The following is a 20766-nucleotide window of genomic DNA, read 5'->3' on the forward strand; positions in this document are numbered from 1 at the left end:
CCAATTTGTAACTAATTAGTTCCTGCTCTGCTCTGCAGATTTCTGGTTAGTCCTGATTAATTGATTGAAGACTTAATTATTAGAAGTTTGCATAGGAAAAGGTACAGTTTCATGACGTACAGTTCACTGGTACAAGGTCTACTAGAAAAGACTAAGCTTATTTCCATAGGAAACCATTGAATGAAGTATATCATATAACATTGGATGACAGACGGATATAACACAATACTATGCAGTAGATATAGTCAGGAAAAAAACATACAGTTGTAGGCTATCACCACTGGCTGATAGGTCAGTCAGGCAGACCCAAAAGACTTAGATAAATGGGACTCTTCGCCTGGGACTCGTTGTGAACTTTTCACTTTTCACTACTTCTGAAGCAATTTTATGGAATTTCTTTGATGTTTCTGTGATTTCTTCATGAAATTACTGGGGGGAAAATAAGATCGAAATTTGTTTTTAATTCATGAAAAAAATATGCTTTTTTTGGGAATATTTTTTGAAAATACTTTTTGAAATAATAATTTTAAAAAAATGTAGGAAACAAAAAAATGAAGGGACTCACAAAAATGTGTCCGCGACACACAAATCCCTCTTGTCTACTCTAGAAATCGGTGAACAAGTTTTGCAGGCTTGAACAGTTGTCATGGGCGTGCTGCTGCTGAAGAATGGGCGTCCCCGCCTCGATCACTTCCAAGTTCCAACACAACAACAACAACCAGGCTCTTCTGTCTTCAGTCTCTGCTTCCAGAGTGCGCTCTTGACGCGCAGGACGCGCACCATGGGAACCCCGGCTGGCGCTGCGCTCAGGCCGCTGCTCACCGCAGCGCTCCTCCGCAGGACATCTCCGGAGCTACTGGAGGCTTCCGATCACCTTCTGCTGTCTCCATGCAGACACCTGAATGGACAGGCAGCGACTACCACCACCACCGCCGCCGCTGCTACTGCTGCGGCTGCAGCCACCACTACGAGCAGCAGCACCGCCCCGGGGAAATATAAAACCATCAACGACCTGCCAGGACCTAGTGTGGCCACCACTTTGTATGGGTTATTTGTGAAAGGATACGCCAGTAGGACCCACGACATGCAAGTGCGTTTTCTTATAGACTTCTTACTTAGGCTATAGCTTAGGGTGACCAGACGTCCCGTTTTACCCGGGACAGTCCCGTTTTCAAGCTGCGTGTCCCGGTGTCCCGACACATATCTCTAAAACACTAATATGTCCCGGTTTTCAACATTCACTGCAAAATTGTCCCGGTTTTCACCAGAATTAAAATAATAGTAGCTGTTTTCAGTGGTTGCAACCGTTGCATAGACATTTATCATGTTCTTTTCATGAAAACATGCTCACCTAACCAATCAGAAAAAGGAACAAATTCATTGCGTGTCTGAATTCAACGCTGAGGCTGTTTGTCAATCACTCACTGCCTGTTTGCAACCCTGCGGTGCGTGTGTGCGCGTGCACGAACGTTAGAGAATGGGCACGCGCGTGCGCGGTAACATGCGCATTGCTTTTAGGGTCCCAGTTTTAGGCAACAGTGTTTTGCGTCCCAGTTTGAGTGGCTGAAAATATGGTCACCCTACTATAGCTGTTGTTGTCCCCTTTGCATTGTTGGAAAAAGTAGTCTACTGAATTTTTGACTTAGGCCTAGCCATAAATCCTAACTCCTCTTGTAGAGGTAGTTTATATTGGAACGAGAGTAAACGTCCCAATGTAAACTACCTCTACAAGAGTTATGATATATGGCTAACTTAGGCCTAAATAAAAGTAGGCATATCAATAATGCAATATAGAAAAATGCTCTACAAGTAAAAGTCTGGAATTCCAAATGTACTACCCAAGTAAAAGTACAAAAGTATTGGCATCAAAATGTACTTAAAGTACCAAAAGTAAAAGTACTCACTATGCAGAATGTCCCATTTAAAAAATTCCTTTGATAATGTTCCAAAATGTATAATAATCCTTTGAAAATAGCAGATCTACAAGCTCACAATGCAGTTTTCTAATACATTAGATGTAGTGGAGTAGAAGTAAAAGTATTGAAAATTGGAAATAGCCTACTCAAGTACAAATACCTCAACATTGTACTTTATAAGTACATTACTTAATTATAAGTAGGCCTTGGTTACTTTACACCACTGCAATCTCTGTATCTCTTTCCAACTTAGCTCTTTCCAAGTCAACTAGGCCCTTGTTCATTGTTCCCATGAAAGCAGTATCTCAAAGATTTACATTGTTGTGTTAGATTTGCTTTGTTCTCCAATGTTTACTTTGTTCTCCTTACTTCCAACTACAGTGTTGTATCATAGAACCTAAATAAGTTAGGCTATAGCCTAAATTAGTCGTTTAGGGTTTCCAGTTTATTGGCTAATATGTGCAGCCATATTTAATTTGTTTAATTTGTACATATCTGAGGTATGATTGATTATTGTGAAACAGCCACTTGTTTGTTTAGAACAGCTCTAAAAGACAACACATAAACCTTTGGCCCAATTGTTTAGTGTTTACAAAATGACTATAATATCCAAATGCTCTAAACTTTATCATAGTGATTATCTCTGATGGCATTTCATTTAAAATGTCTCATACCATATCTAGCATCATACTATATGCTGTTGGATAGATACATTTGTTTAGTTTTTAAGGATTGTCCAAACCAATGCAATTCCTTGCAACATGCAACTACTTGCAACTATTATCCCCAATGGCAGTTGCACGGAGTTAAATTGGGGTGGATTCAGCTGGACTGACCATAAAACAGTTTTGTTGCAAGTTGCTGCATTGGTGTGGTTTGGCCTTTACATAAAGAAAACTGCAGGGCTACAATACTCCAAAAAGATGTCAAAATAGAAAAAGATGCAATGCAAGGCACCCTCTGACCTTATCTATAGGTCAGATTGACAGCTTCCGCACATAAAAGTCCTGTTATTTTTTGTTACTTAAGCAAGGGCGGACCAATTTACATTGTTATCATACTTTTGGACTCATAGGTTTTAGTCAGAGCAAAGAGAGTGGCAACTACATACTGTACATGCACTCAAATGGACCAATTGTTTTTACAGCAATTTCAAACACTAGCAGCACTGTAGAGCTGTAGTAGCAGAACAGCGCTGTAAGCAAAAACAAATTCGCTTGTTGGATTTATACCAATAAATGTTAGTTAACACTTTAAAGGTAAAACTCCAAAACTTGTTTCACTCCTCACGTTCCTTTGACAATTTTCCATGTGTTCTTCTCAGTTTACATTTATCTACTTTTCATTTATTGCAGGTCGAACACAAGCGCATATACGGGCCGATTTGGCGATCCAAGTTCGGACCACTGGTGGTGATCAACGTGGCCTCTCCGGAGCTCATAGCCCAGGTGATCAGACAGGAGGGCCGCTACCCCGTCCGCACTGACCTCCCTCACTGGAGGGAGTACCGAGACCTGAGAGGACAGGCCTATGGTCTCCATGTGGAGTGAGTGAGTGGGTTGGCCATTAAGGCCTAGAATTATTGAATACTTTAACTATTGAAATATACAGATATACAGGCTCACAGCATGGCACCAAGCTTGTAGATCTGCTATTTTTTTTAATCTTGAAAATGTTTGCAAATCTTTGAATATATATATTTTTCAAAGCAAACTTTTGTAACTCAAATCTATGCTTCTGGGGGGTCCCTGGAACAACCTATTTTGAGATGGGGGTCCGTGGCCAAATACAGTAATTTTGGGGATCCTTGACATGAAAAAGTTTGACAACCACCGATTGAGAAGATCCTATAGAACCGGTTCAAAATATTCAAAGACTTGCACAAATCTATAATAAATGGCAGATCGACAAGCTCGCAGTGAGCTTGTAAATCTGCTATTTTGTGATAGCTAAAGCGACACAGGTGCGTTCCAGGTCTTAAAGTGTAATTTCTTATTTAACCGTTCTGTTCCTCTTCTTTCCCCGACGTCCTAAATCCAACTGTACACCACCCCACCATCCCTCCATCCAGCACCGGTCCAGAGTGGTATCGTATCCGCAGCGCCCTCAACCCCAAGATGCTGAAACTGCGCGAGGTGTCGGGCTACGCGCCCGTCATCCACCAGGTGGTCACTGACCTGCTCCAGCGCATCGAGGTGCTCCGCCTGCGCAGCCCGGACCAGGCCACCATCTCGGATCTGCCTGCCGAGCTCTACAGGTTTGGCTTCGAAGGTGGGAATCAGGCCTAAAGGTCTTTGCACACTGCTGCGGTTTTTTTCGGCCGAATGTCGGAGCGATTTAGATTTTCTTTTCTCCATATTTTAGTCATCTGAAAGTTTAGTTTAGTTGACTAAATCTACAGTTGATTTTGTCGATTTTGTCGAAAAAATATTTAGGCAGGCCTTGATGGCATTTTAATGGATAATTCCGGACTAGTGTTTTTATTACTCTGATGTTATCATATCCCAGGAGGATTATTATTAATCCTAACAGTTTTCTCTTTTCACCTCCCCCAAAAAAAGATCTCTACCCCTCGTCCTGGGATATGATAACATCAGATAAATGATTTTACCCGTGGTTGTATACTGAAAATGGACAATCTACAAGCTTGTAGATCTGCTATTTTCAGAGTGCAACCAAACATAAAATATCTTGTCTTTTAGTGGATTTTACTGGATCTCCTCTCCGATTTTTTTTATTTTTTTGTCAAAACTGTCAACATATTTAGTCTTAATTTTAGTCACCATAGCCTAACTTTTATTTAAGTTTCATCAGTGAAGAAAGGTAGTGGACGAAGATTTTCTCGTCACAGTTTAGTCGACCAAGATTTTCTTGTCACAGTTTTAGTCTACGAGATTAACGCTGCTGCTTTGGAACCCATCACGGGTTTGCTCTCTGCGTCCTCCCCGCTCGCAGGGATCTCGTCCATCCTGTTCGAGACGCGGTTGGGCTGTCTCCTGGAGGAGATCCCAGAGGACACGCTGCGCTTCATCTCCGCCGTCAACTCCATGATGACGCTGTCCGAGACGGTCCTCTTCATGCCCCGCTGGACACGCGCCTTCCTGCCGTACTGGGACCGCTTCGTGCAGGCCTGGGACGACCTCTACGACGTAGGTAGGTGAGAGCATAGACCGGGGGTCTTCAACAGGGGGTCCGCCAAATCTTTGTGTGATGATAGGATCATGCAGGGTTCCCACGGTCAAAATATTTTGAAATTAGAAAAATGTTTTTCCAGTACTGGAAAAGTTTTGGAATTGATCAAGGGTCCTGGATGGTCCTGGATTTTGTTAATATACCTCTAAAATGACAAATTAAAATTGGCCAAATTGTCAAATATTAGAGGCAGAAATTGTGAAAATAGCAGATCTACATGCTCACAACGCCTCGCGTTGCGAGGCGTTGTGAGCATGTAATCGGCTATTTTCACAATAAAACCATGTTATACAAAATTCCTCGACTCTCTTCCAATATGATTATTTCGGGGAGGTCACAGCCTGGAAAGGTTGAGAACCACAGGTAGTGTATGCCCTACCTGTCTTTGGGCATTGCACATTGGAGTAAGTGACTTGTTATTGAGCTGAATTATTGTTATATAGTCCTGGAAATCGGGTTAAATATTCTGTAAAGGTTTTGGAATAGTTTGGGAAATTAATTGGTAAAGATGTGTGGGAACCCTGATCATGTTTTTTTTTACATTAACCATGGGAACCCTGGCATCCCTAGTGGAACATTAGCCAAAAATAGCAGATCTACACATTTACAACGCCTCGCGCTGCGATAAACTGTGAAGGCAGAAGTTTCTAAACATCGCACATCCTGCAAACTATTGGCTTTGGAGTGCGACAAAAACTAAATAAGATCCATTCAATAGATAATAAGTAATTTTTGGGGGGCGCCCGCTGGCCTAGTGGTCAAGGCGCATACCACATACTAGGCTATGATGCCTGCTGGCGTCGCCGGTTCGATTCTTGATCCGGACGACCTTTGCCACATGTCATTCCCCATCTCTTTCCTCATTTCCGGTCAGTCTACTATCCTATCAAATAAAGGCATAAAAAGCACAAAAACAAATCTTAAAAAAAAGAAGTAATTTTTGGGGTAGACTACTCCTTTTAAGTTATTTTGGTCAGAAATTAACTAGTGTAAGAAAGTTTTGATGGGAGATTTAAATGATGGTACTGAGTTAGAGATTCCTCGGGTAGTCTGTGCTGTGCTGGGATTTGATTACAGGCCAGCTGAGGACACTCTGTACTGCTCCAGAGTCAGACATGGTGGCCCGATTCCAGTGTACACAATCATGGACTTTGAGACGCAATTTGTGCTAAATACACGATGGCTTAGTTAGGGCTGTCCCAATGTCAAATCATCAAGTGCATGCTGGCTCTCTTGGCAGACTTTGAGACCTTACTTTCCGTTCAGTCTGCATTTCTGCAGACTTTGCCTAATGGAAATGCCGTTCATGGCATGATGACAATCTATTCCTATAGATTCGATCCAACGTTACGATTTTGCTTATTTTGCAACATTGTGGATGGTCTGTAGGGCCCTATTTTCGTCCATCCTTATCCTTAAACTTATGCAATTTTTGACTATTTTTAAAAAGATTTTTTGAATAGTTCAAATAGCTGATCTACAAGCTCACAACCTGTTGGTGTAGATCGCCTATTTGAAGTATTTTTAAATCTTTTTCAAAATAGAGACGTTTAGGGATAAGGGGAAAGGCATGGGCGACAATAGGGCCCTATATTGTTGATAGACTCATATATTCATTCATATAATTATGTTTTGGCGATAGATGGATATTAATTCATGAATTCACTGTACATTATATGTATTGATATACTGTACGTCTGCAGCGTAGATATCTAGGGTTTTTAGTTTGGTTACTCTTAGCTTTTACTGTAGCCCTTCTTTGTTTCATTCTCACTGCTGTTGCTGCTATGACACACCTGGATTTCCCTCTGGGGACCAGTAAAAGTTTTATCTTATCTCATAAACAAGCTGACACTACCAAGTACCAATTAATTAAATTACTTATGGAAACTGTCCCTCGCCTTTATCTCTTTGATAGCAATAACAACTCCCATTGTCAGGAAAAAACATGATGTCATAAAGTGCTGTCTCATTGTTCATGTTTAAGATGTGTAATAGAGCTACAGTGTCATTTGACATAAGATACAACATCTAGAGGGGAAAGGTTGAGAAAGGGTCATATTCAATCCCCTTATCTTGTTTCCTAAACCACTAAATAGAGACATTCACTAGATTGTATTGTTCCATCATAGGTTTACAGGTGTGAAGAAGAGGGTGAAATATGTCTTTCTGCGAGTTCCTCAGGTCTTAATGGGTTGAAAGAGCAAGTTTTGACGTGTGTGTGTGTGTGTGTGTGTGTGTGTGTGTGTGTGTGTGTGTGTGTGTGTGTGTGTGTGTGTGTGTGTGTGTGTGTGTGTGTGTGTGTGTGTGTGTGTGTGTGTGTGTGTGTGTGTGTGTGTGTGTGTGACTACAATGTTATGCTATTTCGGGGTGGGCTGCGTTGCAACGTGTTTTGGAATGGGAGGGTATAACGAGACGGATGCACTCCCATCTGGTCTCAATCAGTATTGTCCCCGTGTCGCGCTCGTGATAGTGGACTGTCGCACAATTGAGGCCAGGAAGTCCAGGAAAAGACACACTGTGATTGGCCAGAGGCACTTTGAGTGACGTTTGACCCCCAAACATTTACTGTTCTATCGGGACGTAACTCGAACGGCGCTGAGTCGGCTTAAGCGGACCTTGCAACACTCCACACGGCGACTTGCTCGCTTTAGCTCACTCTGCGGTGTCTTACGTGGATCAAGTCCGCTTCAGTCGGCGCGTCTCCGTTGTGGTTTGGTCAATAACTATCCTTGTTGTCTCCAAAAAGTAATGGCGGTGTCCATGTTTGCTCTCCGTGACCCCCACCGCCACTGCTGACCAGCGGGCTGGACACAATTGCTCAACCGTCCCTGGAATTTCCACCCGATGCACTCTCGGTTTAAAGGGCATGGGGTTGACATTGAGGCTAGGGCACAGTGACCTCAACCGCCACAATGTCATGTTTTTAACCAATTCCTTGGTCAAAGTTGCTCATGTTTTGTAGTTTAGTTTTTTGTAGCAATTTTGAAAGGTAACTTTAGGAATGTGGTTTGCTAAAGCAATAAGCCACAAGAGGCGAGTGGTTACTGGGGGAGTATACACCGGCTGAGAGGCGTTGGGAAACACGAGGCGCAGCCGAGTGTTTCCGACCCTCTCAGCCGGTGTATACTCCCCCGGTAACCACAAGCCTCGCGTGGCTTATTGCTTTTCTAAAACGGTCACAATATTGCAACATGAATATCATAGCATTGCATTATTTAAAGAAAAAAGTACACTTCTCCGCCACCAGGAAGAGACATGTCCTTGCGTTTACCAGCAGGAACGGGACTTACGGAAGCCAGTGTGTGTTTACAAAGTCACGTCATTCTTTTTGCAAAAAAAAAAATAGGGAAACAACACTTGTGTTAGATCAGTCTCATGTTAAGAAGGTAAGAACCATATTCGATCCATACACATGTTTATTTTCATCCAGATTTAGCTGCTATGTATCACATCAAAAACGCTAGCATAGCAACCTAAGCTAAACAGCCGAGTGGTGCCTGGAGAATAGAGGGCGCTTGTTGCCTTTACAAGCCCCGCCCGGAGCCATTCAGTCACTGTCCTATGCATGCGGGCGGTGCTTAGAAGCACCCGCACGGCAGGATTTGAGAGGAAATCAAACGCTCGCTTCTCTAGTTCAGCCTCACGGCACAGTGGAAAGAAATAACGCACCTGGCTTTGATACAAACTGATTCAAGGTATGGGTTACAGTCTCAGGTATACCATGGCACCCAGCCAATCAGAATCAAGGAATGGAACTAGCCGTTTTAGAAAGTGTGTTAAGTGTTTGCGCCAGGGATTATGTTATTCCCTCTGACTATGGGATTGTGGGTGGCATGTGATTGGGCATGAGAACATGTATATGTATGTACCGTCATTTCCTGCCCATTCATTCAGTAAACATGGTTGCACCGCTCATCCTCTCCTGTGTGTGATTTACAGTTCCTCCTATCTAAACTGGCGTGGTGGCAGCGGCGATTGGACTTACGTCTCAGGCCGAAAAAGGAGTTATTTAACAGTCTTATGATAGACGATCGCACGGTGGATTTCAGTCTGCCGTCAGAACGCGAGAGGATTTAGAGCGCAACATAGCCTAATATGGCAACGTCACTCAGAGTGCCAAAGCAATGGTGCTTAACCAAGATAGAGAACGTGAACTCTTTTGAGAACTGGCGACAGAATCTACTGTATACGCTGTTACTGGACAATGAATTCGCTCCTTTCCTTGTGGACGGCGCAGCGTGGGAAAAGAAGACGAGAGCCTCTCCGCACCGAGGCTTCACTGACGACGGGGACGGGGTGCCCCGCCCCCAGCGGCGGACAAAGGAACAGAAAGTAAGCATGCTGGAATTGATGCTGGGGCAAATAGCCAATTATTGCCTTGTGATCTCACGTCAAAGTATAGTTAAAAACTCTACTTCCATTGACAGTATATGGCAAGCTATACGCCAGCATTATGGATTTCAGTGCACAGGAGCACATTTCATTGACTTTGCTGCTATTAAATTGGAACCTAATGAAAGACCAGAAGACTTATTTCAGCGCTTAATGGCTTTTGTGGAGGATAATATGCTGCACAAAGACTCTGGAATCAGTCACATGGGAGAAGTTGTGACAGAAGATGAGGAGCTCTCGCCATCACTGGAGAACTTTATTGTGCTTACATGGCTCCGCTTGCTGCATGAGGAGCTGCCCAGACTTGTGAAGCAACGGTATGGCACAGAGCTACGTTCACGCACACTTGCATCCATTAAGCCAGAGATTTCGCAGGCTCTTGATTCCCTGTTAAATGAACTACAGGCGTCAGAGGACGCAAGGGCTATGCGCACAGCTGTCTCTGAATTTTCTAGGTCTGGTTCTAGATTTTCTAGCTCTAGATTTTCCAAGCCAAGACAGATGAGTCAGGGTCCGAGGAGGAGGGTGTGCCCTCTCTGTAAGGAGGCCAGAAGAGCTGATGAACACTTCTTGAGCACGTGCCCTTTTCTGCCCCCGGAGGACAAAAAGTTCATGGCAAGGACACGGCAGGTTACGGGGGAGCTGAGTGAGTCTGAGGGCGAGTCAGACAACTTTGCTGGTGAAGAGATGACTGCAGCCAGTGTTGTCCAGCGTGTGGTCATCAAGGCATCCCCGTATCTGGACACCTTTCACGGTCATCTAGCTGTAAGGCTCACTATTGACAGTGGCGCTACAGGGAATATGATGAAGGCATCATGCGCTACGAGACTGGGCGTCACCGTTACAAAGACCACACAGTTGGCCCATCAGGCTGATGGCTCCTCTCCACTGAAAGTAGTGGGGGAGGTAAGAACATGCTTTCAAAGAGGCGGGCAGAACTTGTACTTTGAAGGCCTCGTCGTGGAGAACCTTGATTCTGACATCTTGGCTGGGATCCCGTTTATGGTGAAGAATGACGTTTCGATCAGGCCAGCCAAATATCAGGTGTGTGTGGGTGAAAACACCTACTATTATGGCAACCAGCACAAAGGCGACAGACATGCGGTGCGGCGTGCACACGTACTCAGTGCACCTGACAAGTCTACAGTATGGCCGGGGGAGTACATCGAGCTTGACCTGCCGGCCGACCTATGTGACGTGGAGGGCGAGTTGGCAGTCGAGCCGCATGTAGACGAAAGACACACACACCAGTGGCTTGCCCCAGCGCTGCTTCAAGGCGTGGCAGGGAAGATCCGAGTCCCTAACCTCACCAGGGAGCCACAGTTTATCCAGAGACATGACCACATATGCCGCGTCAGAGCTACATTCGCACCAGCATGTGAGGATGTTTCACTACCAGCCGAAACTCCTAAGAATAGCCTTAAGCCTAAATCTGCACCCTTTGCTGAGCTTGTAGCTTTGGACCCAGACAACATTATGTCCCCTGCAATCAGAGACAAGTTTCTGGCATTGCACAGGGAGTTTGACTCTGTGTTTGACCCACAGTTCAAAGGGTACAATGGTGCTGTGGGCCCCTTTCAAGCCAATGTGAATATGGGGCCTGTGCAACCCCCGCAGCGTAAAGGCAGGGTCCCGCAGTATTCCAGGGGTCAGTTGCAGGAGCTTCAGGCCCAGTTTGACAATCTGGAGCAGATGGGCGTCTTCAGAAAGCCTGAGGATGTCGGCGCTGCAGTGGAGTATGTCAACCCATCCTTTCTGGTTAAGAAGGCAGGAGGCGGCTCTCGCCTTGTCACAGCATTCGCAGATGTTGGCCGGTACAGTAAACCTCAACCATCACTTATGCCTGACGTTGACTCCACCTTACGGTTGATTGCGCAGTGGAAGTACATTATTGCTACGGATCTCACAAAGGCCTTCTATCAAATTCCATTATCCAGAGACTCTTGGAAGTACTGTGGAGTGGTTACACCGTTTAAGGGTGTTCGTGTGTATGTGCGCTGTGCCATGGGCATGCCGGGGTCGGAGACAGCGTTGGAGGAGCTGACATGCAGGGTGTTCGGGGATCTTCTGGAGCAAGGCCACATAGCCAAAGTTGCAGATGACATGTACTGTGGCGCAAACTCTCTTGATGACCTGTTGGCCGTCTGGAGGAGGGTGCTGTCAGCCCTGCAGCATTGTGGGCTGAAACTTGCCACCACCAAGACCACCGTAGCACCCGTACAGACTTCCATCTTAGGCTGGGTGTGGCGTCAGGGTACCATCCGTGCCACCCCTCACCGTGTGTCTGCCCTGGCCGCGTGCCCGCCCCCAAAGACTGTGACTGAGATGCGTTCATTCATTGGGGCGTACAAGGTGTTGGCTCGTGTACTCAAAAACTGTGCTACCACACTGGCACCACTTGATGATGTGGTTGCTGGCAGAGACTCAAAAGATGTGATCCAGTGGTCTGACGAGCTGCTATGTGCTTTTAGTAACTCCCAGAAGGCCTTGTCCTCAGCTCATGCCGTTACATTGCCGCGACCTGCTGACCAGCTATGGATTGTTACTGATGGTGCTGTCAGGGACCCAGGTTTGGCAGCTACGCTGTATATCACCTGTAAGGACACTGTGAAAGTCGCTGGATACTTTAGTGCTAAGCTGCGTAAAAATCAGGCCTCCTGGCTGCCCTGTGAGGTTGAGGCCTTGTCAATAGCAGCAGCAGTGAAGCACTTTGCTCCCTACATTATTCAGTCATCTCAGAGGACATGTGTTCTGACAGACAGCAAGCCATGTGTCCAGGCCTTTGAGAAACTGTGTAGGGGTGAGTTCTCAGCAAGCCCTCGTGTCACATCGTTTCTGTCAACAGCCAGCCGGTACCAGGTGCACATGCGGCATGTGGCGGGGGCATCGATTTTACCGTCTGACTTTGCCAGCCGCAATGCAGCAGAGTGTGACAATCCAACGTGCCAGATTTGTACATTTGTGCAGGTGGCTGCAGAGTCTGTTGTGCGCCAGGTGAGCACTGAGGACATTATGCGAGGAGCGCAGAAGCTGCCGTTCACCTCTAGGTCAGCGTGGCTGGCTATACAGTCTGAGTGCTCAGATCTCAGACGCACGGGCGCTCATCTCCGTCAGGGCACACGACCGTCAAAGAAGCTGACGAACGTGCGGGATGTGAAGCGTTACTTGAATGTGGCCACGTTGTCCAGGGACGGCCTCTTGGTTGTCCGCCGCCACACTCCTCTTGCAGCATCAACAGAATGCATTGTAGTGCCGAGGGCTGCTCTAGATGGTTTACTCACTTCTCTCCATATTAAGCTTGACCATCCGTCCACCCACCAGTTGAAAACCATCGTGCAGCGTTACTTCTATGCCTTGGACATGGATGCTTCTGTTCAACGTGTCGCTGATGGGTGCCATCGATGTGCATCCCTGAAAAAGGCCCCGGCGTTCATGCTTGACCAGTCTACGTGTCACCCACCCGAGGTCGTTGGGGCCGCCTTCGCAGCAGATGTGTTTAGACGTGAACGCCAATTCATTCTTGTCGTTCGAGAATGCGTGACATCCTTCACACTAACCTCCATTATTGAGAATGAACGCTCAGAGACACTCAGAGATGCTCTACTTCGCCTGTGTGTAGGCGTGTGTCCACTTGATGGGCCCTTTGCAGTAATCAGAACTGACCCAGCTCCAGGGTTTGCTGCGTTGGAAGGAGATGAGGTTCTCGCCACGCACAGGCTGGTCGTGGAAGTGGGCAGGGTTAAGAACATCAACAAGAATCCGGTGGCTGAGAGAGCTATTCAAGAACTGCAGGGTGAGATCTTACGCATTGAGCCTAATTGTAAAGCTGTCACACCCCTGCTGCTCTCCGTCTCCACGGCCCGCTTGAACAGCCGGGTCAGGTCACGTGGGCTGGCTGCCCGTGAGATGATGTTCCAGCGGGATCAGTTCTCTCATCAGCAGTTACCAGTGGATGACCAGGCTCTCATCAGAGAACAGCAGTCGCAGCGTGTGGCCAACCACCCTTACAGCATGAGAGCGAAAGCACCATCCGGCCGTGCAGGTGCGCCAGTATCCCTCCAACCAGGAGACCTGGTGTACCTATATGGGGATCGGAACAAGTCAAGAGCCCGTGACAGATACCTGGTCGTCAGTGTTGATGGAGCATGGTGTAACATCCAGAAGTTTACGGGTAATCAACTGCGCCGTACCTCCTACAGAGTCAGAGTGAGTGATTGCTACAAGGTGAGGGACCAGTCTCCTGTCACGGAACCAGTGGACGCTGGCCTGTCGTCCGATGAGGATCCTGTGGAGTCTCTACGTGGCCCTGATATTCCACCGGCCATAGCAGAGCCGCCCCTGTCACCCCAGTATCATGGTGGCACGTCAGCAGACGTGCCTGAGACATGTGAAATGGACCAGTCAGTGGAGAGTGTGCCTCCTCCTGAGGCTGAGAGAGAGGTGACAGTGCCTCGCAGGTCGGGGCGTCAGACCAGAGAGCCAGATAGGCTGAGATATTATTGGTGAATGGACAATGCACAAGTTGGGGTGTTATTTAAAAAAAAAAAAAAAAGAGAAAAAGGGTGGCGCCAGGGATTATGTTATTCCCTCTGACTATGGGATTGTGGGTGGCATGTGATTGGGCATGAGAACATGTATATGTATGTACCGTCATTTCCTGCCCATTCATTCAGTAAACATGGTTGCACCGCTCATCCTCTCCTGTGTGTGATTTACAGTTCCTCCTATCTAAACTGGCGTTGTGCCAGTGAACTATCCATTCATATCTGACTGTGCACACATGGATATGTGTGTGTAAATGTTTGTGTACACGTGCGTATTATCTCTGTTGGGTGGAAACCTCATACTGTATGTCCAACACCAACCTTTCAGGATTCAAATTCAAAAGTATCAAAAATGGCAGATTTACAAGCTCAGTTTCGAGTTCGCAGATGTGCTACTTTTGCTACTTTTGTGTGACACTGTAATATGATCAAGTAGGGCATTCATTCATGAAAAAAAACACAAACTTAATATGGAGATAAGTTTCTGCCCGACTGCGACGATCTACGTGTGTGCGTGTGTGTGCTCGAGCATGTCTACAAATGTTTACATGCACCAGGCTGTGCATGAATCTATACTCATGCACATTTGTGTGTGTGTGTGTGTGTGTGTGTGTGTGTGTGTGTGTGTGTGGCAGCCAACCGCCTCATCAACAGGAAGATGGCAGAGATGGAGGCCCAGGTGCGGCAGGGCCAGCCGGCAGAGGGCATGTACCTCACCTACCTGCTGTCCTCCGACAAGATCTCCCTGCCCGAGATCTACATCAGCATCACTGAACTCCTGCTGGGAGGAGTCGACACGGTGAGAGAGGCTTAGACTTAGTTTAGTCATTTATAGTCTTTTGAATGAAATCGCATTTAGTTTTAGTCATATTTTAGTCATCTGAAAAGTTTTAGTTTTAGTCTAGTTTTAGTCGACTATACACTTAATTTTGTCGACACAAATGTATTTTGGCGGGCCTTGATGGCGTTGTAAAGACTGATTTTACACTTGGTTGCATGCTGAAAATAGCCATGCAACCAGCTCACAGCGTGCTGCAACGCATTGTGAGCTTGTTGATCGGCAACCAAACATGATCTGCTGTAGATCTGCTATTTTCAGAGCTTACCAAACATGAAATGCATTGTCTTTTAGTTCTTCTGGATCTCTTCTCCATTAGTTTCTCCCTAACATTTTAGTCTGTTTTTCATTTGTTGACGTCTTTATGAAATTGACAGTGTATTTAATCTTAGCTTTAGTCATCATAGCTTAGTTTTTATTTAGTTTTAGTCAGTGAAAAAAGGTAGTCAACGAATGCTTTCCCCCATAGTTTTAGTCGACAAAATGAACACTGCTTGAACAGTGGCGGCTCCAGAGAATTGTGACTGGGGGGGCTATGGGGGAGCTGTTTTTTTTTTTAGAGCGGAGGCAAATTCATTTTGGCAACAAACAATAATGAATAGTTGGGGAGAGCGGGGTAAACTGAGACACCGGGTAAACTGAAACACCCCCTGGATCTAGGCATTGAAACACATTTGTGGTCATGTGACCATTATATTTTCAAGACCCTTGAATTTTCCCCTTGCCATGAAGGAGAGGACCTGATCAGTGCTGTTGAAAACATGCTTTTTTCACAAATTAAATTTTCTTGCTGTCAACATAATCAGCTGTTGTGTCACAGCAAATTGAATCGGGGAGAACATTTTATATCATACATGATAAGCGATGTCCTTTTTCCCAAAATGTGGCTATAGGGTAAAGTGAGACAATTGCTTCAGGGTAAAGTGAGACACTATCTCACATCATTCCCCCAACAGACCAGGAGAAAGCTGTACAAACTTGTTTAAGGGTTTAGCAAACTTCTCTCAATTGATTCCTATGTATTTTTCCCTGTAGAATCTGCAAAGTATATTGTTGTATTGTGCATAATTAATGAGATAATTAGCATATTTGACTAATTCAGAGCCTCTGTTCACCTCTTCATCCAGGACTTTGTGTCAGGTGAGTGGGTTTTACTGTAAACCCCTCAGGTGGAGGCTGGTAGCATTCTAGACACTGAAGTGGCTTCTGAGACTTCCCAGCACAACACACATGCACGCACACACAAATGCACACAGGCAGGCGCACACACACACACACACACACACACACACACACACACACACACACACACACACACACACACACACACACGCACATGCACAACTGTTCCAGAAATGGAACTGGGAGTACCGATAGGGGAGGTCTTTGCCTGGGTGACACCAGACTTTTTTTTAATTGTATTTATTTATTTATATTTTAATGGCAAGTACACCATTTGTCTCTATAGATGGGTTTCTGGTCCACGTTACACTGATAAAACTAGATGCGTGCAGCGTGCGCAGGGTCCGTACCAAAATTAGCCAATGAAACCCAAAACAACAGGTTTGGGGATTGGACGGAATTGATTACATGATACAGTCAGCTGTGCATTTAGTCTCAATGTTTGTAAACAAGAAACCCGTCTATACTGCTGACAGCTGTAACTTTGAAAATGAAAAATAAAATCTATATCAAATAAAGAAGGAAGCTGCTTATTCTCCCTTCAAAGAACCACCACACACAATCAATGTTTTTTTTTCTAGCGTTGTGTTGTGTTATTTGAAATAAGAAAAACACAGCCTTTGGTGTTATAGTGACATTTAGCCCAATTCTTTTCAGAGTGACAGTATAGACTAGAGAGTGCTGGCTTTGAAGAGAGTGTTACTTGAGGACAGGAGGAGATCAGATTCTACCAGTACAGCTAAACTAGTTTTCTTTTTGGCAAGGAAGCTAATAGTTGTGGTTTTCATTAAGGACAGGTATTCTGTTGATGAGAAAGGCTTGGAACATTATTGTGATTCCATATAGTTAAGTAATGGAACATCAGAGGAAGAAACTTAACTCTTCTCAATTGATTCCTATGTATTTTTCCCTGCTTATTCTCCCTTCAAAGACCCACCACACACAATCTTTTTTTTTTTCTAGCGTTGTGTTGTGTTATTTGAAATAAGATGAATAAAACACAATAACCTTTAGCGTTAGTGACATTTAGCACAATTCTTTTCAGAGTGACAGTATAGACTAGAGCTGGGGTGGGCAACTTTGATGATGGAGAGGGCCACTATATTTCCAACTTCACTCCAGAGGGCCACATCGCAGATCGCTACGTCCTACTTTGTCAATCTAGTATCTCATACAAAAGAAGCAAAAATAGCAGATCTACAAGCTCAAAACGCACCGCGCTGTGATGCGTTTTGAATTGGAGTCCTGAATTATTGTGGGCTCGCCTATAAGGCGAGCACACTTTAGATGTTGTCATTGTGGGCTCGCCAGTAACTGGCGAGCACACTTTAGATATTGTCATTATTTATTTATTTATCTAGTATACTGTAGACGGGATCTTCGGTTCCGTTCTACTCCTACATACTTAGTGAGAAAATGAAAATAAAAACATCAATGTGTTCAGTTTACAGTGGCGAAGTGTGCTATTATTTTCTATAGCAATCGGCCAAATGGTGGCGCTGTAGGAAGCCTTCGAAAGTGCGATCTTTGAACAGGTATAGCTCATGCTGTGTTATACATACAGCCATGAAACCTGTATACACTTATGCGTCTCCTCATGCCGAACAACTTTTACCCTCTAACTTTTGACCTCTGACCTTTAGGTCTCCCACAATTCGGAATTATATGAAAAACAGTAAAAATCTATCTCCTCCTGGGATTTTCGCGTCAAGTGCACACAACTTTTTTCACATGAACTTTGGACCAATACGGTCAAACTGTCTGGTCGGATTTCTTTTAAAGTGAAATATAATTTTTTAATAATTCAATCAATATTGCGGTTTTATGCAAATTATTCTTCGGCCTCTAAATCATACATGCAAAGTTACACGTTCATGGCATTTGGCAAAGATGTGGAGGGTTAGTCAAAGTATCACTGAAACCAATTTTATTCCAATCGGCCAAAGGGGGGTGCTATACGAAGCGTTTGAAAATTCAAACTTCAAACGGGCATAAGTCATGACTCGTTTTGTTTGAAGACATGCAACTTGTTACACGCGTGCTTTGACTCGAGCGGAAGACATCTGTGTCGTTGTTAAGTAAGCTCCGCCCTTCGATTTTCCGCCATATTGAGCAGTTTGTAAAACGCGTAAACCCGCTTTTATTCTGGAATTTTCGCTCCACGTGCACAAAACTTTTTTTACGTGAACTTTGGACCGATATCTAAAGATCTGTCAGATCGGATTTCTTTAAAATTGAAACATGCTTTTTTAAATAAATTCAATGAATATTGCAGTTTTATGCAAATTATTCTTCTGCCTCTAAATCATACATGCAAAGTAACATGTTCATGGCATTTCTCAAAGATGTAGAGTGTTAGTCCAAATATCACTAAAACCAATCTTACCCCAATTGGCCAAAGGGGGGCGTTATATCATTTTGAGCAGTTTGTGAAACGCTTAAACCCGTTAGGATTTTTTTTTTGCAATTTGCATGAAACATTCTACACACAATCTAAGGACCTTTATCTAATATGCCTATGAAGTGCACACACACAAAAAAATTATAATAATGAATATAGCTGCAAGCAGCGATAAAGTGTCCAAAGCCAAAAACACCTCAAATCATGAACACAGCCTGCAATGTGCGTGAAATCTTGCAAGCACATTCCCAATAGGTCAAGGAACAGATACCACCCTTCTTACATTGGCCTGTTATAGCGCCACCAGCGGGTCAACTTTTGCACAACACATTTTTGGAACAAAATGGACCAATCGTTGACGTCAGTAACGTCAAAGAGAGCACTGCCTGCGATCTTGACATTTTGTGCTTTTATAGCCATTGTTTTCTGGCTTGAAGCGAGCCCACAATTGTTTCGAAGGAACAATATTTTTCTAGTTATTTATCTATCAGTCATATCATACTGTAGACGGGAACTTCGGTTCCTTTCTACTCCTACATACTTAGTGAGAAAATGAAAATAAAAACATCAATGTGTTCAGTTTACAGTGGCGAAGTGTGCTATTATTTATTATAGCAATCGGCCAAATGGTGGCGCTGTAGGAAGCCTTCGAAAGTGCGATCTTTGAACAGGTATAGCTCATGCTGTGTTATACGTACAGCCATGAAACCTGTATACACTTATGCGTCTCCTCATGCCGAACAACTTTTACCCTCTAACTTTTGACCTCTGACCTTTAGGTCTCCCACAATTCGGAATTATATGAAAAACAGTAAAAATCTATCTCCTCCTGGGATTTTCGCGTCAAGTGCACAAAACTTTTTTCACATGAACTTTGGACCAATACGGTTAAACTAATCTCGGCGGATTTCTTTTAAAGTGAAATATAATTTTTTAATGATTCAATCAATATTGCGGTTTTATGCAAATTATTCTTCGGCCTCTAAATCATACATGCAAAGTTACACGTTCATGGCATTTGGCAAAGATGTGGAGGGTTAGTCAAAGTATCACTGAAACCAATTTTATTCCAATCGGCCAAAGGGGGGCGCTATACGAAGCGTCTGAAAATTCAAACTTCAAACGGGCATAAGTCATGACTCGTTTCGTTTGAAGACATGCAACTTGTTACACGCGTGCTTTGACTCAAGCGGAAGACATCTGTGTCGTTGTTAAGTAAGCTCCGCCCTTTGATTTTCCGCCATTTTGAGCAGTTTGTAAAACGCGTAAACCCGCTTTTATTCTGGAATTTTCGCGTCACGTGCACAAAACTTGTTTTACGTGAACTTTGGACCGATATCTAAAGATCTGTCAGATCGGATTTCTTTAACATTGAAACATGCTTTTTTAAATAATTCAAACAATATTGCATTTTTATGCAAATTATTCTTCTGCCTCTAAAACATACATGCAAAGTCACATTTTCATGACAAAATAGTGTAGAGGGTTAGTTCAAATATCACTGAAACCAATCTTACCCCAAATGGCCAAAGGGGGGCGCTATATAAATTTGAGCAGTTTGTAAAACGCTTAAACCCGTTTTTATTCTAGGATTTTTTTTGCAATTTGCATGAAACATTCTACACGCAATCTAAGGACCTTTATCTAACATGCCTATGAAGTGCACACAAAAAATATAAAATAATAATAATAAATATAGCTGCAAGCAGCGATAAAGTGTCCAAAGCCAAAAACACCTCAAATCATGAACACAGCCTGCAATGTGCGTGAAATCTTGCAAGCACATTCCCAATAGGTCAAGGAACAGATACCACCCTTCTTACATTGGCCTGTTATAGCGCCACCAGCGGGTCAACTTTTGCACAACACATTTTTGGAACAAAATGGACCAATCGTTGACGTCAGTAACGTCAAAGAGAGCACTGCCTGCGATCTTGACATTTTGTGCTTTTATAGCCATTGTTTTCTGGCTTGAAGCGAGCCCACAATTGTTTCGAAGGAACAATATTTTTCTAGTTGTGGGCTCGCCTATAAGGCGAGCACACTTTAGATATTGTCATTATTTCTATACTAGGCAGGCAATCAGTGCAAGTATCAAAAAACTTCGGTTCCTTTCTACTCTTACATACTTAGTGAGAAAATGAAAATAAAAACATCAATGTGTTCAGTTTACAGTGGCGAAGTGTGCTATTATTTTCTATAGCAATCGGCCAAATGGTGGCGCTGTAGGAAGCCTTCGAAAGTGCGAACTTTGAACAGGTAGAGCTCATGCTGTGTTTTAGGTACAGCCATGAAACC

General features: G+C 44.2%; 1 protein-coding gene across 1 annotated transcript in view; it reads left to right on the plus strand.

Moving 5' to 3' along the window:
* Positions 1–506: 506 nt before the first annotated feature.
* Positions 507–20766, plus strand: part of cyp27a2 (cytochrome P450 family 27 subfamily A member 2) — a 40889-nt gene continuing 20629 nt past the window's right edge. Inside the window, exons 1-5 of the mRNA XM_080720304.1 lie at positions 507–1090; positions 3272–3462; positions 3988–4187; positions 4872–5069; positions 14683–14846. Of these exons, the coding sequence (XP_080576430.1) occupies positions 647–1090; positions 3272–3462; positions 3988–4187; positions 4872–5069; positions 14683–14846 (1197 nt within the window). The 5' untranslated portion in view covers positions 507–646. The remainder of the gene's footprint in view (positions 1091–3271; positions 3463–3987; positions 4188–4871; positions 5070–14682; positions 14847–20766) is intronic.

The sequence above is a fragment of the Nannobrachium achirus genome (assembly GCF_963921795.1).
Source record: "Nannobrachium achirus genome assembly, chromosome: 24".
Taxonomy (NCBI): Eukaryota; Metazoa; Chordata; class Actinopteri; order Myctophiformes; family Myctophidae; genus Nannobrachium; species Nannobrachium achirus.